At 37.2% G+C, this 27,819-nt stretch overlaps 1 protein-coding gene across 4 annotated transcripts in view; it reads left to right on the forward strand.

Moving 5' to 3' along the window:
- EML4 (EMAP like 4) overlaps positions 1–27,819 on the forward strand; it is a 146,837-nt gene that overhangs the window by 102,593 nt on the left and 16,425 nt on the right. For all 4 annotated transcript variants that reach the window (XM_053973342.1, XM_053973341.1, XM_053973343.1 and 1 more), the window contains 11 exons: positions 7,898–8,021; positions 12,773–12,922; positions 14,375–14,444; positions 15,690–15,800; positions 18,182–18,277; positions 20,465–20,599; positions 20,816–20,951; positions 22,736–22,887; positions 24,428–24,553; positions 24,674–24,805; positions 25,397–25,464. In XM_053973342.1, coding sequence (XP_053829317.1) covers positions 7,898–8,021; positions 12,773–12,922; positions 14,375–14,444; positions 15,690–15,800; positions 18,182–18,277; positions 20,465–20,599; positions 20,816–20,951; positions 22,736–22,887; positions 24,428–24,553; positions 24,674–24,805; positions 25,397–25,464 — 1,300 coding nt within the window. The remainder of the gene's footprint in view (positions 1–7,897; positions 8,022–12,772; positions 12,923–14,374; positions 14,445–15,689; positions 15,801–18,181; positions 18,278–20,464; positions 20,600–20,815; positions 20,952–22,735; positions 22,888–24,427; positions 24,554–24,673; positions 24,806–25,396; positions 25,465–27,819) is intronic.

Genomic DNA, 27,819 nt, shown 5'->3' on the forward strand with positions numbered 1-27,819 from the left:
AACTAAAGTTACTCTTTTAAATTCTTTACCAGCAGGTGTTTATAATTCCCTATTAAAGCCATCTTGCTTCTCACTTCAGCAGAAACATTTTTTAAAGTATTACTCATAAGGCATTCATATTTTTATACCCAGAAGTTAAAGACCTGGCTTATTTTGAGATAAAAGGTAATTTATTTCCCCAAAATTGTGTGTTTAGGTTTGGTTTTCAGTGATAGCAGCTCCATATATGAATCACTTGTTCACTTATTATAAAGTAATAAGAGACACTTAAACTTTTTGAATGGCAATAAAAACCATATGTGAAAGAATTAATGAAAAACATACACTGCATTCCTAAGTTTTTTGTTTTCTTTTTTTTTTTAAATTGTGCTTTTTTAGTTTCCAGTACTTTTTCTTCTGTTAGTTTTGTTACTGTGTTATAGTTTTAGCTTCACAGACAGAGCAATTGTGGAGCACACAATGGAAAAAATGTACCCTGCAGACAATGTGTGCTGTCTGCAGAGAGTGCAAAATTCAGTGGCTACCTCAGACTGCTTTCTCATCAGACAGTGATTTTGTATCAGACGGTTGCTGAAGGTGCTCCTGTACTTGAGAGCAAGTGGAGACCCCTATGTATCATTATTGGGTTTCTTGCTCTTGTTCAGGCACAGTGCATATTATTAAAAACAATCAATACTGTCACAAAACCAATTTGTGTACTTGGGAGTTTTTATCACTGATTCTTGGTGAAGTCAGGATTCTTTAAGCAGGAAGCACTTAGATAGAGTCTTATTGAGCTTGTTTTTGTCCAGTATTCCTTGTTCAGTCTTTTTTTATATAAAAAGCTAGTGTTTAATATTAAATTTTGATTATTTCAGTGCTAATGGTAACTGTTGTTAATACCTAGATTCATTATGTCACCCAATAAATGAAAAAGCAAAGTTCACTTATCAGATTATGTCAAATTAATAACCCAAGATCTCTTAAGAAATTTCAAAGCAAAGCTGTAAAATTATTCCAAATCAGGGCAAGTCTCTCATCTCATCTATTGTATTTGACTGCTTGGCTGGCATTGCACCAGGGCTCTGTAACAACAGTGCATGTCTGTCTGTCAAGTTCAGCAGGCATTGGCACATAATAGCTTGGGGTGAGAGATGGCAGACCTGCAGGCACATGTTAATTCCAGTGTAAGGTTGAATGTAACAGTCTGGGCTTGGTGGCTGAATTTGGTTATTTGTCTCTGTGCTGTTAGCACTGGTTTAAATTAGAAACAGGCTTCCAAGCTCTTGTCCCTCAGGTTAGTGGCCCTGCAGAGTTCTTGGACACAGGCCTGAAAGCAGGAGGCTTGTGGGAAAGAAGCTATTTGTAGTTCCAAAAAGCATAGCTTCACTGGTCAAGCAACTAGAAGGTGAAGACAGATTAATAAATGTACCCTGGATGTGGTAGTTTATTGTATATTATTAGAGTGTTCTGCATGGCCAAGCTAGCTGGAGTCTTTTGTAAATCACTTTAGGGTACTGCTACACACAAATAGAACTGAGCTGGGGTTTTAATGCACCAGCCCATGTTGAGCTTTCAAACTGGATGGGGTGGGACCTACTGAAAAATATGTAGTAATAATTTGCAAAATTACTGTAATAATTCCTTTAGAACTAAACTTGTATGTGTATACATATAATCTGCTGTTTGCTCATTAGACATCCCATTATGTACACACTTACTAGCTGAAGAGCAGTTAATTACAGCACAGACTTGTGGGGCTACCTTAGTGTCTTGTCTAATGAGGAATAGTGTAATATAAAATACATTCTCTAATATTATGTCCAGTCTTGTTGAAGATATCATTAATTGAGAGTGGAAGTTTGTCACATGCCTCTGCAAAACTACTTGATGATTTCTTTTTGCAGCATGTTTTTTGGAAAACAGGAGGATTTTGTAGTGTTGCTGTCTTCAGATTTCTGAAGTGTCTGAATAGTAGCTTTCATGTCTTCTGAATTGCTTTTTGCCCTAGATACGTCTGAGTTAATCTACAAAGACTTCTTTGATCTTTTTTTTTCTCCTCCTTTCCTATTATTTTTATTATTTTCCTTTGCAAGCCTTTCATATTCCCCTAAGAATATGATTCAGGGAAAGTAGTAAATTTCTTAAGTGCCATTGCATGAGTCTTTCTGTTCTGGCTTCATGGAAGCACTAATTTCAGCCTTTCAGATGGTTTGTATTGCAGTATCTTTGCTCTCTGTTATCACTTGAAGGGTTTTTCATTGGCCTTACCTTCCATCTTGCTTTCCCTGATTTGCTGGGTTTAAACTTTCTTCCAAAGGTGAATTAATAGAAATTGTTGGGAGTTTAATTTTAATGTTATTGAGCTGCTTTTTCTTATTTCTTCAACTTTTTTTTATAAGGCCTGATTGAGAGCTTATTCACGCTAGTGGGAATCTGCTCTTGGTACAAGGAGACTTTGCAGAAAACTTTCAGTCAGTTCACTATTATTTTGCAGATTTCATTTGGCTGTAGTTTTAGTCAGTCCTGGATTGCCATGCCTTATCAACGGGTTCCTTGCATGCAAGGTAACTATGCTGGATTACAGTGACTGTCAGAGAAGATGCACTCATTTCCTTGCAGGTCAGGCAGGCTTCTGGTGCTCCCTCTCACTAGCAGCACCTTGTTTCACCAACATATTTATTCCTTTCTTCTCTGTCAGGCTGTAAACTTTCAAAGAACTTGCTGTAGGTACTTTAGTTGCTAACATCTGCTTCCAGCCTGCTGGGATCTATTTGGCTTAGTGTTTGCACTAATGAACTTAACACAGGAAAATAGAAGCACTGAAATTTCACTTGAGACACAAAGCTGAGAGGCCAAACTGATAGAGTTGGAAGCTGAGATTTTAATACAGTAAGACCTAGATGTTCCTGAGGCTCGAGTAGTATAAAAAAAATTAAATTATTCATGCAGGAGTTGCTGACAGTGTTCTAGCTATAAACATCTGCTTGCCAGAATTAAATGGTAGGGGAAAGGGCTATAACATGCCACTTAATTGTATGAAGATTGAACCACTCACTTATTTTGATAACACATATGCAGTCCCAGGATGTATTAGAAGTAATTCTAATGGAGATAGAGACCTTGTGGAAAGTGTTAATGCATCAAAACCCTTTTAGGTTCTCCTCTGTAATACTGCATGCACCCATAACCATAAAGGGTAAGTTTTGTTGTGCTGTAGAGACAGGCTAAACCCTTATTATACAAAAAGAGAGTTAAATAGCTGGATGTTTTTATTTTTTCAGAATATGAAGGCTTGGAGGATTGCTGTTTTCATGCTCACCCAATTCACTTTCTGACAGGAGATGGGCAGACTTGTGCTGAAGTGAGCAGCCATGCTGTCACACACACATAGAAAGAAAACAACCTGGCCTTGTGTTATTGTCACCTGGAAGTTGAGAAGTTCCCAACTAGTAGTAGGAGGAAGCTTTTGGATGCTATTCTGAAATCAGCACTGTGTTTGTGTCTTTCTCAGTGACAGCCAAGGCTTTTGCTCTCCGAAGCAGGTGCAACAGTACTCTGCACAGTAAAAAACATCAATGCAAGCAGAGAGAGTGCACTGGGGGGGGGGGGGGGGCATTTTTGATATCTGTCAGGCTGGACTAGGCTGAGCCGAGCCAAGACATGATGTTCCTCTAGCTCATTACATTAATTTGCATTAATTTGCAAAGCCACATGCCTGAACAGTGTTCAAGGCTACCTTTAGATGTGCCTTCACCATATCCTGACTTCTCTCTTGGTGTCTCTCCTTCTGAGCAGTGTTTTGTGTCACTTCAGCTGACTGGGGCCACATTTTAGTCAAATTAAGTGCTTCTGTGTCTTTGGGGCTGAGTTAATAATTTCCCCAAACCTCTGAGGAACCCACAGAGAGCCAAGACCTGCTTGGAGTCTGCTTAGGTCCAGCACACCCAGAGGGCTGCTAGTGGGGCTAATAAGCCTGAGCCAGTCCTGGGAGTATAAATCAGGAGCGCTGATCCTGTGTTCCCTGGCACTTGCGTAAAGAGATTGTTGAGGCTCCAGAGGTGAAATATTGTGGAGCCAAACAGAGTTTGGTAAGGGCTGTGAATTTGAGCTCAAAGCTGCACAAAAAGCAGCTACAGCTATTCCCCCTGAAGAGCTGGCCCCTGGAGCCAGGGTGCTGCAGCCGCTTGGTGCTACCTTTTGTAACAATTCTGGCCCTGAGCTGTTATTTATTGCATGCTGTGGATAATCCACAGCACCTGGGTGTGCTACCTGCAAGGCCTCAACTGTGCTTTTCGGTTGGTTTGATCCATATTTGAAAGGATTTATAGGATGCCTGCAATTGCAGACATAGCAAGTGCCAAGGATTCTTCATTATATGCCCTCCTGGCCCTTTCCACACACATTCCCCAGCCTCACCTTCCCCAGATGCTTCTGCTCAGTGGATACTGGGATCTGAACATCTCTTTATATGGAACAAAATATTTTTACATGCATACCTAGTGTTTTTAAGCTGGTAGATACCAGAATTGTCTAGGAGTTTTTGTTGGTTGGAATTTAGTGAGCTTTTTACCCACTCTCTTTAGAAGTTTTGACTTTTTGTCCGTTGTCATCCCTTACATACATATCTGTCATAATATGACCAAGGCTCTTTTTTCCCAAAAGAAGGAAATAAAAGTCTAGACATGCTGCATTGTATTGGAAAATTCTGAGGCTGCAGGAAAGGATTGTAGTCTAATGCTCTTGATCATTCAGTTGAACAAGTATAGTATGAAAGTGTTAAATCACTGATTTTCTTAACTTGCAAATACAAGAATTTGGCCTCAGGCAATTAACTGCTGCTTGAGAATGGTGTTGATATGCTGTCATCCCCTCTAGTATTTCAAAAGATTTTTACATTAATATTATATCTGCCCTACAGGTTGTTCTAACAAAAGGAAATTTACAGTCTCAGACAAAAAAAAAAATCTTTCAATGGGTTGTCTCTTTTTCTAATCCTTCTGCCTCTTGACGAAGAGGCTTAATCAAGTTTTACCTAGCCTGTGTCTTTCTAACAAGTGTTTTAAATATGTATCTTCAAAGGTAATCTTGAGTAAATACAGCTAGTTAATAAAGTTAAAAAAAAAGTTCTTTCTTTAATGGGAAACTTCAGAGAGCTAATTTGTATCTGAATGCCCTCTAGATATTCTTTTCCCTGAGCTCCAGGAGAGCCTCTTCTGCCAGAGGCTTGACTGAATTCCTCTTGGACTCTTCATGCCTCTCATCTGCAGAGTCCAACAGGTGCAACTGCCTCCATCCATAAAAATTTCAGTTGCAGGTTGTCTCCTCTGTTCTAAACAACAGTGAGAAATTTGATCCTAAAGTTGTGATGTCATTTTGCACTGATCTTGTGGAACCAGAAGTGTCAAGCTCAGTGTTAAATCAAGAATTTGTAGATTAACAATGAGCGGTCTTTTGTAAATACCCTCAGGCTTTAATTTATAAGACTGTCGGTGCCAGATTTTAATAGAAAGGTCATTGTTAATACATTACTCGTATGTTTGGCCAGAGTTATTTTATCTCTGAATATACATACTATAAAAATATATTGGTGGATAAATGAGACATGGTACCAGTTTGGAATAATTATCTAAACATTTATGTCAAACTAGTGACAGCTCAAATCTTTAGCTTTTCTTAGCAATGCAATTAAGCAATGCACATGTGATAAAATAATTGTTGGGTCTAATTTAGGTACCAGGGAGTGATTTTCTTTGTTCCTTTTTATTTTATTTGAGACAGGTTTTCTACTGTTCTCAGTGGAGAGACTCATGGGGTTCTTGTTCAAAGGATCCATGTTTTTTCTTGGAAAGAAGCAAGACAACTGTTTTTCATCTTTTTAATATTTGCTCCTTTTGTACTGGACTTCTATGGCTCAACTTTCATTGTATTAATATGCTAAATAATAAGAAACCTTTATATATGTGTTAGTTTTAAATTGTTCAATTATTACGGTTATTGACCTGGTTTATTTTGCCTTTTTGGATCCGAGTTTGACTTGAGCTGTTAAGCTATGATTCTGTGGAAATAAGTCTGAGTTTCTCATAATTTCAATTTCAGATGTTTTAGGGAATGCCAAACATAGATTGCACAATCATGCAGTCTGAGTATTAATCTTATGCTTAATTGGAGAAATATTTCCAAGCATTCCTTGAGGATTGTAGGGAAGTCTGTTTCATGTTTCTTAAAGAAGTACTAAAGTAATTGTTTAAAAGTCTTAATTTTAGATCTTAATGTTTGTTGCATCAAATGTGATTAGAGATTTCTTAATATCATATTGCTAATTTACAGCTATTCTTCTACTCAACTCCAATTCTACTCAACTATTCAAATTTTGGTTTGAACTCCGAGTTCAAACCAAATTTTTGGTTGAATTGTGTCTGCTACAATTTTCAAACCCCCACTCATAAAAAAGTGTCAGTGTTCCAAATTCACAGCAGAATATTATATTACTTTGGTTAAGATATACGCTATAAATGGATATTAATTACTAATGAAGTTGAAGAGCAATAAAAAGTTACTACTTCATTGATGGAAAGTTAGAGGAATACTTGGCTCTTTGTCATCAGTGCTTTTTGAAATGGAACTGTAATTTTCCCTGGTGGTAGGCAAGCTCATATTCCTTGAAAAGGAACTCCTAAAGGCTTGTGAAGTGCTCGGAGTCCCACAGAGATGATATACACGTGTCTTGTCACAGCTGTAGGCAGTATTAGCTGGAGTCATTCTGAGCTATTGCTTTTTTCCATTCTTAAGGATACAATGCATAATAAGACAAGTTGCTGTGTTCATTTGTGATGATATATAATTCTTCATTATATTAATCTGCAAAGCTCTTGACACTTTTTCCTGTGGTGTCCTCGTGCCTTAGCTTGGCCGCTAGGATTTGGAAAGGTGGGCAGCTGGGCGGGGAAAGAACCAATTGGAGAGTTGGCCTGGGAGGGTTGTGGTTAATGGGTCATACTGTACCTGGTGGCCAGTAGGTGACACATGGAGTCTGCAGGATTCTGGTCTAGCACTGCCCTGCTCATGATCTCTAGCAATGGCCTGAGGTAGGTGACATAAGGCACTCTCAGGTTTGCAGTGACAGCAGACTGGGGGCCCAGTGGCTGTGCTGGGGAGATGGGCTTGTGGGAGCCTCATTAATTAAGCAGAGACAAATACCAAGTCCTGCAACCATGGAAAAGAAGAGTCTCTGGCAGAAACGCAGTGTAGGAACGGAGGGGCTGCAGGAAGCAAGCTCTATGGAAAAGGCCCCCGAGATGCTGTCAGGTGCTAGGAGAGGCTGTGCCATCTCCATCCTAGGAGTTTTTCAAATTTGGATTAGGCAAAAGCCTGAGGAACATAATCTGGCCTCATGGCCAGGCAGAGGTTCATGCCTCTCAAGAATTTCATTCTTGTTGACCCAAAGATGTCCAATTCCTGGGGTTCGAAATGAGCCACAGGAAGGAGCTGTGTCCAAACACGCCATTCTTCCAGAGGATCTGAAAAAGACTTCAGAACCTTTGGAGGGATGTTCTTTGGAATCAGGCAGAGGTTGGACTTAGACACCTCCTCAGGTCCTTTTCAACCTGAAACACCTCATCCTGTAATGCTATGACTAATTATTTATTCAGTTTCAGATTTGAATTTGAATTTTGCCTTTACAACTTAACTTGCATGTCTAAAATGCTACATGCTCAGTCTGCTCTATCACAAATTCAACTAACGCTTGTTCTGTGTGCATTTAATGTTCAATTAAAAAAAAAAATCTGGGCCTTTACCAAGCTCACATTTCAAAAATAATTGTTATATAACCAGTGTGATTCGCATCTCTGTGCTTGTTACTGGTTTCTTTTGTGTAAACTTGCCACATGATTAATGTGTCTTTTTGTTTCAACAGAGGGAGAATATATCAAGATGTTCATGCGAGGCCGACCAATCACAATGTTCATTCCTTCTGATGTAGAAAACTATGATGATATTAGGACAGAGCTGCCTCCTGAAAAGTTAAAACTGGAGTGGGTGTATCCTTAATACCAATAACTACTCACTGTTCCCTTTTTGTCTTGTCTTGCATTTTTCCCTTTTGGAATCCAGTCTTGTCTTTTCTCTGTTAAGAGGTAAAAATTAAAAGGTGAAAGAAAATGTTCAAATTAATATAACAATGGAAATGGTTTGTAACTCCTGTATAGTAAAACTTTAAATGGAAGACTACATAGGTACAGAAATACTGTACTTTTTCTTTGTTTGTTTTGCTGTTGACACTAATTTTATATTTAGTGCAAAAGAAAGCATCTTTGGAAAGTTACAGAATTTGAAAAATGTCCTCCTTTACCTCCCACTATATTAATGTAGGCTTTGCTTCAGGAATAGTTTGTTTTCAGCTATGGAAGATGTTGAGTTTGTGTCCTTTCGTATGGAGTGAGGATTGGAGAAGCAGCCACCCTTTGCATTGCTCCTGTATTTCAGCTCCAAAGTGAAACAGTTAATTTCTTGGAACCTAGTTTGTATTAAATGCGCTAAATTCTGAAGAACTGAGTAGGTGTGTCGCTGATGAAAATTCTCCAAGTTTACTAGATCAGCCATTAAGTTCATTTTAAGAGATGTGCTTTTGCACATGTTTGGGTTTTCCTGTCTCCCTCCCATCTCTGCAGATTTTCCCAGTAAGCTGTGATTGTGTAAGTAACTTTCTTCGTACTTCAGTAAAATAAAATGTCAAGTCAGCTCTTGAGTTGTTGTAGTAATCTGAAGTTTGATGCTCTGACGTTGCTGAAAGCAGGAAGATTTTTTTTAGCAATGTTGATGATACGCTGTCATATGTCAGGAAGAAAGTTTCGGATTAAAGTCTGACTGGAAGGAAAACAGAGTTTTTATACATGCTTTGTAAAACTGTGATACCAAATTTTCCAACCATCACAGCTCTTGGTTGCTGATGCTGGTACTCATGACTGTGGAGTGAATTGAGTCAGTCAGTGATCTGGCTGAAATGTAACCTCTTTTTGTGAAGTTAATTTTCAAGCAGGACCAGTATGTTAGTTTGTTTTGCCTCACAAACATGCAAGGACTGGAACTGGCATAGTGGAGGAACATCAGCTCGACTTTTCCAGCATCAGTGAGCTGTTTGGACTGATGAAAACTGATCATGAAATCACACCCTCAGTTAAGTAGGTGCAAATCCCAGTGTGGACACATTTAATGTCCAAGAACCTTAAGTTCAGGTTAAACCAGTTGGCTGCTGAGGTCTAATGAAAGTTAAATAAATCTAGTTGAAAGAGACTGTCCATATGTTTTGGAATCTGTCAAGGGAAACATCATCCCAAATCAGACCAGTATATTTTTGAGTGCAGGGTATCTTTTAGATGGAAAGGTGAAGAAAATGAGGAAAAGGCAGTAAAATTTATGAGGACTAAATATTGGTCTCTATGAATTTGTTCAGTTTGGAAAATGCAGCAGCAGCAGACGTTCTGCTTTATGCTTAGGTTTAGCAAGGGGAACAAATCTGCAAGGCAGCTGTGTCTTGCAAATATGATGGCAAACTGAACCCTGTACACCTTATTAAAAGGTCATGGGGACAATGATTTACTGAGTATTTTACTAATGTCAGTATTTTACTGATGTCACCTGAAAGCTCTACTGAGTGTTGAATAGTTCCATTCATAGGTTTTGTTTTGAATTCTTATAATTCTCCTGCCTTCTGGATGATTTTTTAAATTGGGTTTTCCTTTGTTATTACTCTTTTGGAAAATGCTGGTCAACTATGACCAACTGCAAGGAAACAACAGGCAGATTATTGGGGTGGGTTTTTTTGGTTTATTGGTTCATTTGGGAGGTGACAGGGATCTCCTTTTTAGATGTTTCCTTTCAATTTATTCAGCTCCTGATACTCTGTACTGTAGATTCAAATAGGGAAACTTTGCTTTTGTCTACCTTGCAGATTATTGTCATTTGAAGAAATGCCAAAGCTGCTTGACAAGGTAAAGCCTTGGGGGAGTCTGAGCTTTTGACTGTGTCTGGTTCCTGAGTGATGTCATTTAAGCTGAATAATTTAGTTTGAGTATCCCTGCTTTGTACTGCAATCTTTGCTACTGCACTTTAAAACTGGTTAAAGCATATCTGACATTCCTAGTAATAGCAAAATTGGCTTATTTAGTAGCTTCAGAGGTCACAGTCAGTGCAGCTTTTGACAGTGACTTTGTAGATTCTTTCTCCCAGTGTATAGGAGCTCAGTTTCAGGAGGGTATTTCAGACTCCATTTTATGAGATTATTTTTAGCAGTAGTGCTCTTCTTTCTAAGAATAATTGAAGACAGTGGTAAATATACTGCTGAAATCTGGTATATGGTAGATCACTTTTCATGGAGGGTAGTAGCTATTTTTAGCCAGTTAAAACAAACAAACAAACAAAAATCCCCCAAAACTTAAACATATTGAATGCTGTGACAAAACAGTCCTTGTAACTGGTAAGAAATAATCACAATATCAAGGCAACTATCTCTCAATTTCCTAGGTTTAATAGTCAGTTTCACTGAAATATTAACATTGAAATTCAGTGGAAATCAAATGTCAAAGTTGTGTCACCCCTTCTTCTGAAGAGACACAGTCAATTATTGCATTAACTGTGTTGCACTGTATGTGCTGCTTTGTTCTGCATGTGTGGAGCAGGAAAGAAATGCTGTGGAACAATAGCCCCTTTTTTTTTCACTCAAGATAATCTGGGATGGAGAATGAAGAAAGCAAAAAAAAATGTTCCACAAAACAGGTGGTTCCTTTTACGTTTTTGTAAAAAATGTGCTTATAGAAAATGCAGTCACTCTTTGGTACTTTATTTTGTAGGAGGCATAAAAGAAAGGATGGTACTGAGAAAATGTAATTTTTTTTTTTTTCTCACAGCTCACGAATGTCAGAGCTCAGCAGTGGGTGCCAAGGTATTTAGCTCTAGCTTGGCTAAGCATGGAAGACTTCTGCTTTAGCAAGACATGTTTGTGTAAATCGTTAATACTCTTCTAGGATGAATGTTCAAAGATGTCAATCTTACTAAATCCTTATCAATACATTCCCTATTGTGTACAGCAGATGAGCAAAATCTGCCTCTCTCCTCTGAGAAGGTATTTAAAATAGCTTTCTTAATGCTTTAGGATAGAAAAAATATTTTCATTGGTTTGTAGCCCATTGCTTTTGAAAGTTCAGTTGTTTGGTTTGTTATTTTTTTATAAAAGGCCATTCTGGGGGTTTCTTTTAGTTCCATCAGTGTTTAAAAGAAGAAAAAGGAAAATCGAGTGGGGAAGTAAATAGTAATGGAGGAGAAGCAGAGTCATCTTTTTTTTCTGCCCTCAGCATTGTGTTCTACCAGCATTGCTCTGGATATCATTGGCTTAGCAAGCCAGTGAATAATCTCTGCTTCAGAGAGCAGGCCTTTGTGTTCTTCCCTGCTAAAGGGAAGGGAGCAAGATATGGATCTGTTTTGTTTTCCACACTCCAAAGGGATTTAGTTAACAGCTGAATGCAGTGTCTCTCTTTGAACTATTGTTTAGCTACAGCATGTGTTTAGTTTTGCAAGTGTTCCTCTGGTCTGGTGGCACTGCAGAAGAAGAAGGATAGTGGGGTAGTGTCGTGGGGCGTTTTTGGGGGTCCTGTGCTATTTTTGATAGAAATGTGGCCCTTTTTCATGGAGAATAGAGATTAGGAGATACCAGTTTAGATAGTCCCAAACCTGAACTACTGCACCTGCCTTCATTTATGAGAAAGGGCCATCTTCATCTATCCAGCTTTCTCCACATGGGCCTTTCACTTCCTTTTATTTACCTTATTAACCAGAACCTGAAGCTGGAATCCTTTAGCTAAAGTTGCTTAATGTGTTTCCCATCTTTTTCTTGCTGTTGCAGGTGTATTACTTGGCAGTGAAGTGGAAAGCTTTCTAAAGTGCATGACATAACAGGAAAATAATATTTTTGGGGCTACACAGTTAGATGTTAAAGTCTGAGTTATGATGTTAATTGTTCCTGGTGACCCAGGGAACTGAAATATAGGCAGGCAGTCACATTAATAGTCTAGAGGAGGAGAACTGCACCTGTTCCAAAGAAATAACGAGTTGTAATAACATTTGATCAGTGCCAACCAAAGCTCGTCCACAGTGTGTAAAACTTCTGAATGTCATTAGGATCTGTGCATATTCCTACAGAAAACATGCCTTTTACATATTTTGGGTAGATTTGGATAGAATATTTTTCACTGTGTAAATTCCTTTTAAGTTTGGTTTGTTTAAAGAATACTCTTAAAACAGTGTAAAGAAATATTTCTTGAACTTGGCAGCTACTGTGCAGAAGCTTGCTTTTTTCTATAGGGCATTAGGAATTGTTTTAAAAGGCCAAATGAAAGCAACACTCTGCTGCCCAACCTGCTGATACACAGCTCTGCTGCTGTAAAAAAAATGTTAAATTAGAATAGCGAGTCCTGCTGTTACCTAATGAAATTTCACATGAAAAATTTTACAATACTGCCTTTGCTTTACTTCTACCGTATTTTATTTTTAACATCAGTCATCATCATTTCTTGAGGAATTTGTGTTCATGAAGTGCAGATGTATGGGGTTTTTTTAAATTTCTTTTTAAATTGTATTAGTGAAATCATGCTGTAGTTCCAGAGGGAAAACTTAAAGAGCATTGGCTGATATGAGAGGCCCCCCAGGAATTCTTTAAGGGAACAAAATAAAAAAAAGTTGGTTGGGTTTTTTCTGGTTTTCAGTGATTATGAAATCCTTGACTGAAAAAAAAATACAGATATGGGTATCGTGGAAGAGACTGTCGAGCCAATGTTTACCTCCTTCCTACTGGAGAAATTGTCTATTTCATAGCCTCAGTGGTGGTACTATTTAACTATGAGGAGAGAACCCAGCGGCACTACTTGGGTCACACAGACTGTGTTAAATGGTTAGTATACAACATTTGCATGTAAGTGTGTGGGTAATAATGCAGAAATATTTCTTTTCCTCTCCTGCTATATGTACAAAGTAATTAATGTCACCATAGTTGTAGTTATTTCCTGTTTTACCAACCGCAGTAGATTTCACTGTAGTAAACACAGCACAAACAAATTATGTAGGAGCAGTCCATGCTAGCTTAGGATGTCTGGTTTAAATGTAAAACAAGGGAATAGGTATACAATCTAAGAGTGCCAGGTTGAAGAAAGGATCTTTGCATTAATTATTCCAAATAGTTGTCCCAGAAATTAAAAATTGTTGTTAGCCTGACTATAAATCAGTTGTTTACAGGCAGTATGGAAAAAGTGCAATCTTAAAGGAGAACTAGAAAACTGTGTCAAAAAATGAGCAGTCATACTCTCATTTTGTAAAAGATGCACGATCCAAGTATAAAGAGAGTCAGGAAACTCAGAAAGATGTTTGAAAAAAAAAAAATAAACTAGAGAAGGAAAATTGAAGCCATTGTCATTGTGTCAGGCAGTTACAGAATTTGCTAGGTCAGTGTGAAGAGTAGTGCACAAAATGTAATGGTGAACATAAACTCTCTACTGTACAGTACCTGACTGGAGAAAATTTGACATCTAAAGCTCTTTTCTCTTGTCTGTGTAATTGCTTCCTGTGGGAGGAATGCTGCCAGTTTGTGTTCTTCACTTTCATTCAGAAAATTGAACTGAACTGTAAATTTTTTTGGTGTCTGTCATTATGATCTCTTCAGGTTTGCCCTGGCCCCCTTTATTCTTTCAATGGCTTTCTTCACTGTTGCAGTTTTACAGAGAAAGCAATTAAGAATATAGATTAAAACATCCCAAGAACTGAGAGGATGTATTCTCTAAAATCTGTTTTTCCACATGAGCTTCAAAGCAAAATGTGATGAGCAAGGGCACATTTTACTTCCACTAGTCGTGCACCACACTTCATTAGTACAATTACATCAGTAACTCATTTCAAGTGGTGGTAATCCCTGACTCCTGGGTGCACAGGCAAGCCCTCAGCCAACTTTTCTGCCTTTTTTCCCTTGGGTTCATGACATCTCTAGGTTTAGGCATAAAATACACCATAGTGTTTATAAATATGGCACATAACTATGTGTAGGATGTTCATTATGGGACAATGTAGATTTTGTTACAGTGGACTCCCAGTGCAGTGCAAACCTGAGATGTGTCAGGGCACATGTGGAGATGACTCTACTAGCACTCTTGGTCATGTGTCAGCAAGCAGTCAATACAGTGCGGAATGAAATATCTGATGAGAAACGTTCAAGTTGTCTCCTTAGAAGTGGGATTTAGGATCATAAGTGTCTTCATGGGCTTTTGTTGAGAAAAAAAATAAAAAAATTACAAAACACCTCTCAATTTTGAAGACGTATGACAGCAAAAGCAAGTCATATTTCTGTCTGTCTTAGTCTTGCAGTTCATCCAGACAAAATTAGAATTGCAACAGGACAGTTAGCTGGAGTGGATAAAGATGGAAGGGTAAGTAATAGAGCTGTTGAGCAGTAGTGTCTTGTTTTGAAAATCAGGAAAAAGTGTTTTGGGGTTTTTTAATCATCACCTTCTGTCTGCAGTTTATATTAAGCACTGCATTACTGAGATATTTTGAGTTTCTCAGGTAACAGCCTGTATCTCTAGCAAAAGACAGTAACAATGAAACACTCAACCATACATTAAAAAGAGCAGAAGCTCATAAAGTCCCATATCTGCAAGCAAACATGAAGCTTGTACTTGATTTATAAGGCCACATCATTTCTGTTGTATTTCTGTTCTCCCAAGGGAGAGCAAATCCCCAGTTCTATGGGTCAGTATAATCGTAAGGCTTCATGGAAGAGGAAACCAGCTTTGAGAATTCATGGAAAGTATGCCAAACTTTCCTATAAACTTGCTCATTTGAGAGCAAGTATATTTAAGTGCTGCTCTACACCTCTTAGCATAATTCTGTCAGAATTTGAATAATTGGATTATTTTCGTGAAGTTATAGACAGAGAGGGGGAAGAAAGACAGATGCTATAAAGTGTAGAAGCCTGTTTAATATAACTTTTCAGATATTCAACTTAATTTTTTTATATTTTGTAAGAAGTTTATATGGGGGGGGGTTATGCATTATTTCCACTGAGCATTTTCTGAATCTTGTTAGAGCTGGTTGGTTTGTTGTATCATCAGTGCAAAGATTTGTCACTTTCAGTGGTGAATACTGTCCTCAAGCCAAGTTAATTTGTGATTGTTTCTAAGCTAGTGTGGGATAGTAGTTGTATGAATTATAACCATGGACATTTTCATTGAGTGGTTGGTGGTGGTGAAGAGGCTCAGTGCACCAGGGTTTGTTTCTTTTCTTTTTTTCCTAATTTATATATATCAGCCCAGACTTGATCATTAGTTTCAGTTGTTGCATAATAGTGCTAGTCTGAGGTCTGAAATGCAAGATGACTCTTCCATTATTTGTTCACGTCCTTGAATTGGTTAAAGTATTTTCACAACTACCAAATGCCACTTTGCTGCCTCAATGGCACTGCTGCCACGTTGGTAGCCCAGACATAAGGAACACCATTGCCTTGACTCTCCCCTTTAGACTTTGAGGATGGTGCCCAGCAACATCACAAGCACAAGTCACCCTGCATTTACTCTGCATTAGCAATTCAGGCAGCAGCTGCCTCACAGAGTGCGGCGCCGGCCCGTGGTGCTTTGCCTGCTGTGACCCGTTTGTGCCATTGCTTTTCCACGCAGCCCCTGCAGCCCCATGTTAGAGTGTGGGACTCGGTGAGCCTGACAACGCTGCAGGTGATCGGCCTCGGCACCTTTGAGCGCGGAGTGGGCTGCTTGGATTTTTCCAAAGCGGTAAGATGGGCACGGTGCCTTGGCGTGTTCCACGGGACGTGGCCAGTCCTATGGAAATGGGAAGAAAATCTCAGAAGATTCTCCATGTGGTTGTCTAACTGATATCTTTCGGTATTAAGAGTGTGTCACTAAAGATTCTGTATACTTTATAAAAGCAGCTGACAGCTGGGGAAGCAGGAAATGGCACATGTAAAATTGTGGTACCAAACCAGCACGGTAAATAAATAGCAGGCAAAAAAAAGGTAACTAGAAATTGAAGTCCACACTGGGTTTGGTGGTTTGCTTTTATTTGTGAGGAGCTTGGTTCTTTTTGTTTTGATGTTAAAAACATATTTGTTAGTGAGGTTTGTGAAGACAAATTTTAGTGAGTTCTCATAGGAGGGTTTTTGCTTTCAGAGCTGGAGTAGGTTTTTGTCCACCAACAGGAAATTTAAAAAAAAAGAAACCTCACATTATCTTGTACTATTTTTTCCTGAGGAATAGCTTGTTCACTTTTTGCCTCTTCTTTTACATAGAAAATAAATAGGGGTCTTTGTTACTGGACCCATAGAATTTATCAGGAAAAATTGATAGCACATGTAGATGCACTACTTGGCATTCAGAAAGTTCTCATTTTAAACTTGGAAATGAGTTGGGGTTTTGATTTTTTTTTTTTTTTAAATATGGGCATATTTTAGTCTTTAAGCTGCCACTGCATTTTTGCCAAAAGACTGAGACATATCAGACCTCCTGAAAACCCAGGCTGGATTCTTGCATTCCACCAAGAAGAATTAATATATGTAAAAAACAGAAAATGCAGAAAAACAATGTCTGCAGTATTTTGCTAATAGAGGAATAGATTTACAGGACAGCTGAGATGGGAAGGGATGTCTGGATATCACCTCATGCACTGTCCTACAGCAGGTTATGTCAGAGCAAGCTGCTCAGGCTGTGGTCCAGCTGGCTTCTGGGAATCTCTAAGAATGGAAACTCAGCAGTGTCTCTGGGTGACCTGTTGAAAAGAAATTCCTGCACTCTCTTGCTGCAGTTTCACTTAGCAATTGGAAGAAAGAAAGCAATTGAAAGAAATTTTATAGCATTGAAATGTTGCTATGTTAGGTATAGTACGTTTTGTGTTTCAGTAAATAATGTGAAAGGAGTACTGGCATTCCTGTCACTTCAACATATCTATGAAATTTACATACTTGAATAGAGATCTTTTTCAGTGTGAATAAGAATGCATTCCATCATTTTAAAAGCAAAACCAAAAAACCCAGGGAATTTTTGAGGACTGAATTTTAGTTTTTATTGATTCTGCTTTGCAGCTGAAACTGAATTAGATTCCTTATTACAGTCTCACATGATTGCTCGCTAGACTGAAACAGTTTATGTGCAATAGCTGGAATCTTGTTTTTACCACAGAATTTATTAACCAAGAGCTGTGTACATAGCCAATGCTGTCTTCATGGTTTCTTCCCACCTAATAATTCGCACGCATATTTGTATATTACCAGTCAGAATAGTGCTTGGGAACTTTAGCCACATCTATTTTCACAATTTGTTAGAGAAAGAAGTGCGAGAATCAACTTTATGATAATTAAAGTCTCCTCTAAATCTTTCTACAAATGTCCTTGAAACAGGTGGTTTGTGCAAGTATGCATTGCTGGGAATAAGTATGGTTTCATTTTAAGATTTTTTTCACTGTTCCTTTAATTGCATGTAGCCATATATTTAACATTTTTTTGTAAAATTGTTCAAAATAAGTGGTCATTTAATGCTGTAGGTGCTGCTCTACCTCCTCTATAAGCACTGTTTTGTTCAGAAAGTGTTACTTTGGCTGCAGTTTTACCAACTACATGGTGGAACTGCTGGTACTTTATGACCCATAAGGAAAAAACGATGCTTACAGAATCTAATAATGTAGTTGTGTGTACATGATGGTGGCATTTAGGAAAAAAACACAAGTGGAGCTGTGTGTCTGTCCTCTGAGACCTGAGGAAAAATGAAATATTTGTAAAAATAGCAAAAGAAATCTCTTTGCTGTCAGCATGAAATTGCAAACAAAGAGAAAAAAAAAAACACAAACAAAAAAACTAGCATAAAAGCAAACAAAACCAGAGTAAAGACTTGGTAAGATACTTCTAAAGCTTTCCTAGAATGTTATTTGAAACATGATGCTTTTTTATGAGACTATACAAAAATCTATCTCTTGTCTTTAAGAAAGAAAAAAGGGAAAATTCCCTATATATATATTGAGGTTGTAATTACTTTTAAAATACTTGGTTGATTTATATTTGTGCCTCCATGGATTTTTAAAATACCTCTGTCTGCCCTGTTCCTAAAATGGGTATGATAGTACTTTGTCAGTACTTTTTTTTTTTTTTTTCCTTTTTTTCCTTTAGGATTCTGGTACTCATTTGTGTGTAATTGATGACTCTAATGAGCATATGCTTACTGTGTGGGATTGGCAGAGGAAATCAAAAATCGCAGAGATAAAGGTAATTTTTGCACATGAACATTCTGAAATACAAGTGGTTTTATTCCCATAAATACAAGTTTGTGAGACACACTTTTGATCTTACTTTGGAAGCTGCAACTGTGTAATACTGCTGGCTTATTTAAGGGTTCTACAGAAATGTATTGTTAACTTGTTTACTGGAAGTGGTTTGAATATTGAAGGGTTTGGAATTGCATTTTACTCATCCTTAAAAGGCAATGCAAATAAAGCAATTGTCTAATGGTTTCTTAATTAAAAAAAAATCTTGGAAACTTTAGGAAACTAAAAGTGATGATTCAGTCTATAGTTGTTTAAAAAAATAAAATACTTTTAAACATTCCATATTTCAATTTTGTCTGAATCAAATTCCGATTATTGATTCTCAGTATGTGTCTCTTCTCATTTGAAGTCCTAAGTACTTTCGTGGATTGCAGTCATGTCTGCTTTTCTGTTTCTTTTTGAAACTTTCCAAATTTCAGAGCAGTAAGATATTTTTCAGAGGTGTTGCACTCAGTGCTCATGTAAAGCTGATTTCACTGGGAACACCCAATCCTTTGTGTTATCCAGTATCAAGCAAGCAAATATTTCATGCATGTGGAACTGAATATTTGCCTATTTTTATAAATCATGCTCCACAAGCATATATGTCTATATCATTAAGAACTTGCCATTTCAGGTAACAAAATCATGTTGGTTTGACCTGTTTTCTCTAGATTATGTTGACCAATACTAACTGTATTCAACAAGTTTTAATTTAATTCTATAACAGTATTTTCATTTCCTTTTTGATATTTTATGTGAAACTATTTGGCATATGCCTTGTATTTCCTGTTCACTGACATTATGTTTTGACTGTTTTTGTACTCAGGGGAGTTCCTTGGTGTATCAGAATTGGCTAAAAATTATTTGGCAGGGACAGCTTGCCCTTCAGAACTTACTCACATCTAGGACTTGGTCTTACGGTATCTTAAGCACCTTCCATGGTAGATGGTGTGATCAGAGTTGCATCCCTTGTGCTGGGATTCAAAACAAAAGCTGTTTCTTAACTGAACTCCATTAAGGTCTTCAGTCCTTAAATTCCAAATTATTTTTTTGACATAGCAGATTTGCTCGTGTGAAAACTCTCTGAGAAACATAATTCAATAAATATGGCCATGAACAAAAATTTTAAAAAAGAAGACTGTTTTTTAAAGTAAGCTGAAAGTTGTGAAGTAGGAAAAGTTGCTGTCAAAGATGTGGTTTAACAGCACTCTTATGTATAGATCACAGAACAGCTAGGGTTGGAAGGCACCAGTGGAGATCATCTGTCCAACCCCCAAGCCAAAGCAGGTTCACCTAGAACAGGTTTTACAGGATCATGGCCAGGGGGGTGTTCAGTACCTCCAGAGAAGGAGACTCCACAACCTCTCTGGCAGCCTGTTTTGAAATCCTGCAGAAATAAATGCATTTACTTTCTTGTTTTGTAGTCACTGCCTGCAGGAGATTGGAACTGTCTTAAAAGACAGTTTGGTTGAGTATACATTACAAGTTAAGTAAATTACCAGTCAGTTTGTTATGTTTATAAAAATCTGTTGGTAAAGGATGAAATACTTTAAGATGTTATTAATTCAGTAAAAGTACATGCAGCCAGTAAGAATACAAAGGTGAGACTCTATTTCAAAATTTTGAATTATGCAGACTTCTCTTTTTCTTCTTTGTTAGGAGGAAAGGAAAGCAAAGAACCCAAAAGAATTTTTACAGAATTTCAGAAAGAGAATGATGGATATAATCCTACAATATTATCGTTGTCTTACATGACTCTGTCACAGCTTTTTTATCCAGAATAGCAGTCTGTGTAAAAAGCAGGGTTTTCAATTCAAAAAAAGTGTCTTTTATACATTTTTCATTTTCTTTGGCAGAAGTCTTAGCTATTTGAGAGAGCAGAAGCTTTTTGTGATTCAAAAGGGAGTGCAAAACCCTAACTTGTGTACTAAAGTCTAATAAAGATCTATTATGTATGTGAAAATATATAAAATTTTATGTGCAATCATTCAGATAGCTGACTTAGCACAGAACTCTTTAAAAAACTTCCAAGCATATGATTAGCTACCTAGTTTTAAATATGTCAGTTCTAAAACTTGGGGGTTTACATGTGTTTCTAGTAGTTAATGTCCTATCTGAATAAATATTTTTTCTGTTATTATTTCAGACTACAAATGAAGTTGTTCTTGCTGTAGAATTCCATCCCACTGATGCAAATACCATAATAACATGTGGCAAATCTCATATATTTTTCTGGACCTGGAGCGGCAATTCATTATCAAGGAAGCAAGGGATATTTGGGGTAATAATATCTTGATATCAGGACAGTTTTAAATCAGTGGAAATCACATTTTCTGTAAATTTGCTTCATTGTTACCGTGTACTGTCTGATCAGAGACGTAAACATACAAAAAAAGGCTAAATTCTGCTTATGTATATGCAGGGTGTAAGAGTGTAGATGCATTATTCTAATGATGTAACAAGTAATTATCCCTTCCTCTTGCTTATTTTGTTTCAGAAATATGAGAAACCCAAATTTGTTCAGTGTTTGGCGTTCTTGGGAAATGGTGATGTGCTCACTGGAGACTCAGGTGGGATAATACTTATATGGGGCAAAACTACTGTAGAAGCTACTCCAGGAAAAGGAGCTAAAGGTAGGACATGTTCAGGGTTAATCACAGTTTTTACATAGTCTGTAGAAGACAAATGTAAAGGATGGCATTAGGGAAGGAATAGAGAAGTAGGCCTGACGTAGAGCATACTCTTCCTGTCAGTAACAGCTGGTACTAAAGTCCTGCAAGTCCTGTGAACTTGCTGACTTAAGAGCAGTCTGGAATTTCTCTATAATTAATGAGACTGTGCATTAAATGAATGAAAACTACTTTATCTGAATGTTTTGCATTTAAAAAAAATGTGGTTAATCAGCTTTCCTTTGATCTGGTGATTTGAAAAAGGCTGGAGGATCAGTTTCAGGATTCTGCAGGCTGCCTTTGCCTCTTAAGGCTTACGTTGCACCATGCTTAGTCTCAGAGGAATTCCATTAAGTGGTGGAGCTGACATTAATAGGACTTGTATGTGGAGTACAATTACCATGCGTAGTTGTAGCAGTTACATCAATAACAGTTTCTGGTTTAGCAGACCCTCAAGTCTTGATATACTTAAAAAAAAAAAAAAACAACTTTGAAATTTGAAATTGAACTAACTCTGTAGAACAAAGCTTTTGTAAAAAAGAAAGGAAAATTATTTGTTACTCAACATATGCAGACCTGGCACAGTTGAGCCCTCATAAATTCAATGATAATTCATTTTATTTGGCAGCTATTTCAAACACTCTGGTTTAAATTGGTATGCCAGGAAAACATTCATGTAAAAAGTACATTTTTAACAGTTAGTCTGATTTTGTAGGTAAATCTTTTTCTCATCTTTCAAGCTAACTGCAATGGAAAAGTAATTCAACATACTATCTGATATTAAATTTTTAATTTCATGTGCAAAAATAACCTTTTTCCAGTATATTTTATTAGCAAATAAAATATTTATTTACATTGGCTTAACTAAAGGTAGAGGTTTTAGTTGGCTTATCACATTAGATTGGTCACAGGACTTGATCTCATACTCTCTTTCACAGTGAGAGCACACTGATTTGCACTGACTTGAGCCATAGGCAGAGTCAGCAAAGTTCAGCTCATAGGTGGGTGCTGTTCCACTTTTTGTGATTGCTATTTGAAAATATGCAGCACCAGAATCTTGCTTTGTTTGGATTTTTTAAATTACTTTCCAACAGTAGTTCTTTTGATGTGAACCTGATGAGGATGCAAAAGGCCTCTTTTTCTACCCTTGTTGTTTAATTTTCTCATCTTCTTCGTTCTTCCAAGTATTTTCCTTTGGGTAGACTGCTGTCTTGATAGATGCCAAATGCTGGTTGTACTATTTTTAAGTGTGGCAGCATCCAGCTTTAGATATTAGGTTCATGCATCCTGGAAACTTTGCTATAAATAATTGGCCTTTTATTCCCAAAAGACTGTAGACAACAAATCTTCTGGTTTCTTTTAATAAAGTAGCTTTACTTCTTTTCTAACAATGACTTGCTAAATATTTTTTTACTCTAAAAGACAGTTTCTCTTGTATCTGCAAAAACTGTGTTCCTTTGGAAAGCAGGGAAATGAAAGCATTCTATCAATTGTAGGTTTTGGTTTTTGCCTTCACATTTTGTAGGGCAATCAATCTAAAAAACTTTTTCTTCAGAAAGGCAGGTCCTTTGTTTTATCTTTTTATCCTGTAAGAAAACACTACCACCTTGTGTTTGCAATACTGACAGCCCAAATGTAATTATTATTATATACTTCCTTTATTCTTCTGCCTAAAGGCAAAGCTTCTCATAAACCACAGGTAAAAAAATGAGTAGTGTTCTTTCTTATTTTCTTTTTTGTGCTTATAGGAGTATATCAGATAAGCAAACAAATCAAAGCTCATGATGGCAGTGTGTTCACACTCTGTCAAATGAGGAATGGAATGCTGCTAACTGGAGGTGGGAAAGACCGAAAGATCATCCTGTGGGATCATGATTTGAATCCTGAAAGGGAAATTGAGGTAAGAAAGCAAGAGTGACAAGGAAATTGCCTTGAACAAGGTATTGGCTAGTAAGATAGAGCCTTCCCAACCCTGGGCAGGGGAAGTTAGGATGAAGGAATACCTTCTGGTTGCTGTTTTTTAAGTGGATTGCAATGTTTTATTATAAAAGTGTTTAAATTTTAGCCTATAAATGAGCCTATGTGAGGCTTCAGTTCTCCTGTGTTTAAATTGAACAGAAAAGTTAAGGGTTTTCTTTCTTCAAAACCCTTCCTTAGTTGTTTGGGGTTTTTTTAGTTCATCCTTTGAGAGGATGTTTGAGGATATTCTTTAGTATTGCCTGTGTTTTTAGAAGTTTGCCTCTCTGGAGAAAGACAATGTCACCAGCATTTGAGGGGTTTAGTAGAATGTTTGACATAAGGTAAACAAGTGGTAGAATACATATGGGAATTCTGTAAAAATTAATTATTAATAAGCTATGACGAGGAACTTCTTATATATTTTCCTAAACCAGGTGTTCAGTGAATATGTCTGTTCTTTGTGATTTAGCAATATGGCAGTGCTAGGTCAATGGGGATGAATTGGAAGAGGTCGTGTATTTTGGATTTTAAAAACTTGGGTTTTCCCTTACCTTGAAATAACGTGTTCTCCTTAAACAGTTCTTTAAACACTGGTTTACTCCACTTACCTATAGTCCATTTATAGCAGCAATTTTTTCTAAACACTTATGTAAGTTCAATCTAGAATTTGTTACTGCCTTGAATCTAATACTGACATTTAGAAAACATGGCAGAGAAGGTAACCACTGACTATCACATTCAATTCTTAGGCTTAACTAACACACTCTATTCATATCAGTGTCTGTTTTCCTTTTGTTAATGATGTTATGTTAAAGCTAATTTTTACATTACCAAAGTCCTGACAGATTGATTTTTCTATCTTATGTTATGCTATCACTTAATATTAGTGTATTTTCTCAAATAAAATAATTTAGAAAACAAACAGTTGCACACTGTAAAAAAAAAAAAAAGGCAGTGTATTAGAATTCAAGCCTGCAATAAGCAAAGTCATTGTAATTCAGAATCATTGCTAACATAAGGCATATGAACATTTAGGCTCATCAGGAAACGTTAAGAAAATCAGGAAGCATTTACTGTGTGCTACAAATTTTTCTTGGTTTTCAAAACGTGTTTTGGAAAGTAAATAGTAACTGTGTATTATTCCTTTCCTTATAAGATGAGTTGTAAGGCTGTGGGAGTGCATTTGTTTAGTGAATTTCATGCTTAAAAGCTATGTAATTTAATTTGTAATTTTTTTCTACTGAAGTTATTAAAATTATATAATTGTGATTGTCTTGGAATAAGATCTTGTATGCCTGTACTGAACAAATAGATGCGGGAGGTTACAGGTCAAGCCCTGATCGAGGTTACAATAATTGGATTGTTCCTTTTTAATGGGAGAACTCTGGTTCTGATACTGTCACTGTGCTCTATTTGTGGCCTCCAAAATGAGGCACCTATCAAGATGCCTGATGTGATTTGACAGATGTTCCTTTTCCCAGGTTCCTGACCAGTATGGAACAATCAGAGCAGTAGCAGAAGGAAAAGCTGATCAGTTTTTAGTGGGTACTTCGCGAAACTTTGTTTTGAGGGGAACATTTAACGATGGTTTCGTAGTAGAGGTACAGGTGAGCATAATTTGTTTTTTTTGAAGTATAACCCAAATATATAAAGGTTTTCTCTGCTGGTGTGTAATTTTAAGAATTTTAATTTTATTAATTGTTAAATCAAGTGTGGTTTCTTTCTAGGGTCATACAGACGAACTCTGGGGACTGGCATCTCATCCTTTCAAAGACTTATTTTTAACATGTGCCCAAGATAGGCAAGTTTGTATGTGGAACTCTGTGGACCACACACTGGAATGGACCAGACTGCTAGATGTATGTCAACCCTTTAATTTAAATATAAAGCTAGAAAATAGGACAAAGCATTTAATTTCTGAAACATTCTTGTTCCACCTGATTGCAAGCAAAAATCCTGCAGTTATGCTTTTAAAAACAGCTATCTGAAGCTTTGATAAACGTAGCAAGGTTCATCAGACATTGTGTAATGGTTACCAGTGCTTGATGTTATTTTGACAAACCAAATTGAATAAGTCTTAGTCCTTTATTCTTGTTACAGTTGGGTTTTTTTTGCCTGTTATTCAAACAATCTGAAGAGGGTATTGTGAGGGTTTGGCTTTAGATGTCCTTTCCTTACAGTCGTTAATTTCATAGCTTGGCTAGTTCTCTGCTAATATCCAAGCAAAATTATTTTTTACACAGAAATGTTGACCTTTTACTCACAAGGTGTTCTTGCAGTGTATGTCACTGATACTCTGGCAGAAGAGCTGGGGGTTAACATGCTGCTCAGCGATGGGTTTTTCCTGTGTCCGCTCAGCTCAGACTTTTAGGATAGCTTTGGTCTAAGGAGAGGTCTTGGGCCCTCGGGATGCAGACGGGGCAGTAACGTGTCTGTGCCTCCCCGTACAGGAGCCCGGGCACTGTGCAGATTTCCATCCCAGCGGAGCAGTGGTCGCCATAGGAACCCACTCGGGCAGGTAAACGCCTTCCAGCTGAGCTGTGATGACAGAAAGCCTAAAGGAGACATTTCATACAGTGCACCTTATAATTGGAGTTGATTTGCTTTTTATTCTTTTTGCTTGAGGTTATGGAGCCTAAAAAGCATGGCAGGAGGGGGCAGAGCATCTTATATGTGTTAGACAAAGACAGAAGAATTGTTTGGTTGTTGTTAGGCTGGTTTGGTTTTTTTAGGATGAAATGTTAAATGAAAGCTCAGATCTTGATTTATTATTCTTTTAAAACTAATTTTTGGCAGGGGTTTCCATGAGTACTCCTCACTGTCTGTTCCAAGTATCATATATTTCAATGTTATGTGCATGTTACCTTCCTTTTTAAGACAGATAGAATACAGATCTTTGTCCTTCCCAGATCAAACATACTTGCAGCCTTTTAAACTGAGGTGGATAGGCAAGTGAACAGACTGATATTTTGATTTTTGTGTAAGACAGAGTTCGGCATAGCACACTGCTGCACTGAAGTGATACTGAACCATTCCTATTCTTCCTGAAGTCATTGTGCCTTTGCAAGCTGTCAAAGCACAAATGGAGTCTTTTTAACTTGTGCTTCTTACAGTGGGAGATGGCATCTTCTCCCAGGAAGGGAGTATCAATGTTCCAATTAAAAGAAAAAACAGGTTATTCATAGCATTAGAAGTTGATAAGGGCACATATTAAATCTACTAGCATTTTTGTTCTGTTTTTCAGTTATACCTCGTGGTTGATGACGATAAAATAATGCCTGGTGCATGTAAGAAAATTGTGAATATTTTTATGTGTTTAATTTGCCAACTAGAATTTTTTTTTTACCTAACCTCATGTCTAAAAACCATTTGAAGTTTTGTTTTTGGAAACTGCTGAGCATATGCAACACCCTTAAAATTTCCTGGAAAAATGAAATGCTAAATATTTTTAGCGAGTTTCCTCCAAGGTGAAGATGCAGTGTGCACTAAATTCATTAGGTATACTATCAGGCTACAAAACCAAGTTTACCTTCTAGTAAAAGCCTTGCTGAGCTCTTTTATATTTGATTACCATGTTGAACCTTTCCACCTTAAAATTATAAACATTAAATGGAATGAAGGTTTCTCTCTTCATTAAACACAGCAGAATATACAGGCCTAAGAGTACTTTAAACAGATTAAAAGGGAAAGAATGGCAGGCTGTGTTTCTTCAGAGTTTTTAGATGTTTTTGAACTTATGTTAAAGTATAGTCAAGGCACGTTGCATGACCAAAGCATTCACTCTGTTGCTTGCTTTTGGTTGACTTTTTTTTTTCCCTCTCCTGGAGCATTTAGTGTTATGTTTTAAGTTTGGCACATTCAGTTTAAATTCTTATTTTTAATTTACTTGAGGCAATGAGTTTATACTGTGTTCAAGAAGTTGATGATGATGGCCTTGGGGTTTTTTGTTTGTTTTTTTTTTTTACCCTCAGTAAAAAGAATTTTTAAGCAGTTATATTTTCACCATTATATTTTAGTGTGTTCTGAAATTGTATAGTTCAATGATGGGTTTGAGATATACAAATGAAACTGAGTTGAAATGAGACCTGGTAAGTGTATAAGTGGATGAGAAATAAATGGAGTTGAGTCAAGATAAACAAAACAGTTTTAAAATTACTGCCTATGCAGCAGCATCATGCAGTTCTTTCTGTGCCAGAAAATCTGGTCCAAGGGAGTTATTTCCCAAGGAATGAGGGCTGTATCATATATCTCGATTAACATAAGAAAAAATAATCTCAAACCCATAACAAATATTTTAATAATGTGATTCAAAGCCTAAAAATCTTAAAGCAAATATTAAATGAGACTAATCTGTTTAGAACTCAGTAAACCCAAACCTTGCGTGTGTCTGTTCTAGTGCTGCTCAGCTTTCAGCACAGAGATGAGTAAGACAGGGACAAGGAATGGAGCACTAAGAAAGCTGGGTTTGTTGGTTAATGTTGAGACATCAAAAGAAAACTGAATTTTGTCCCTTTTTTCCCATTCTTGTCTGTTTTTTTATTGTGGTGTGTCTTTTATCAGGCCAAATATCATGCTTTTGGTGGGTTTTTCACATATCACTTCCCATGATAAATATTTAAGTATCATTTCCCCTTTTGGGCTGCCTGCAAAGGGTCTACTGCAGGTTTTGTTACCACTTCCTTAAATACCTGCTGTGGACCTGATCATCAGTTGTTTGGCAGTACTAATTCTTTCTATGGATCCTGTTGCTTGCTGAACAGGCACAGCTGGAAAACTAAAAAAGTTTTTTTTGAGGCAATTTTCAGATCCTTTTGCCATGCTTCCAGTGGTACTATTTGCAGGGAATTAGATCTTTCTGTGACTAATCATGTAG

This window comes from Vidua macroura, chromosome 3 (genome assembly GCF_024509145.1).
Source record: "Vidua macroura isolate BioBank_ID:100142 chromosome 3, ASM2450914v1, whole genome shotgun sequence".
Lineage (NCBI taxonomy): Eukaryota > Metazoa > Chordata > Aves > Passeriformes > Viduidae > Vidua > Vidua macroura.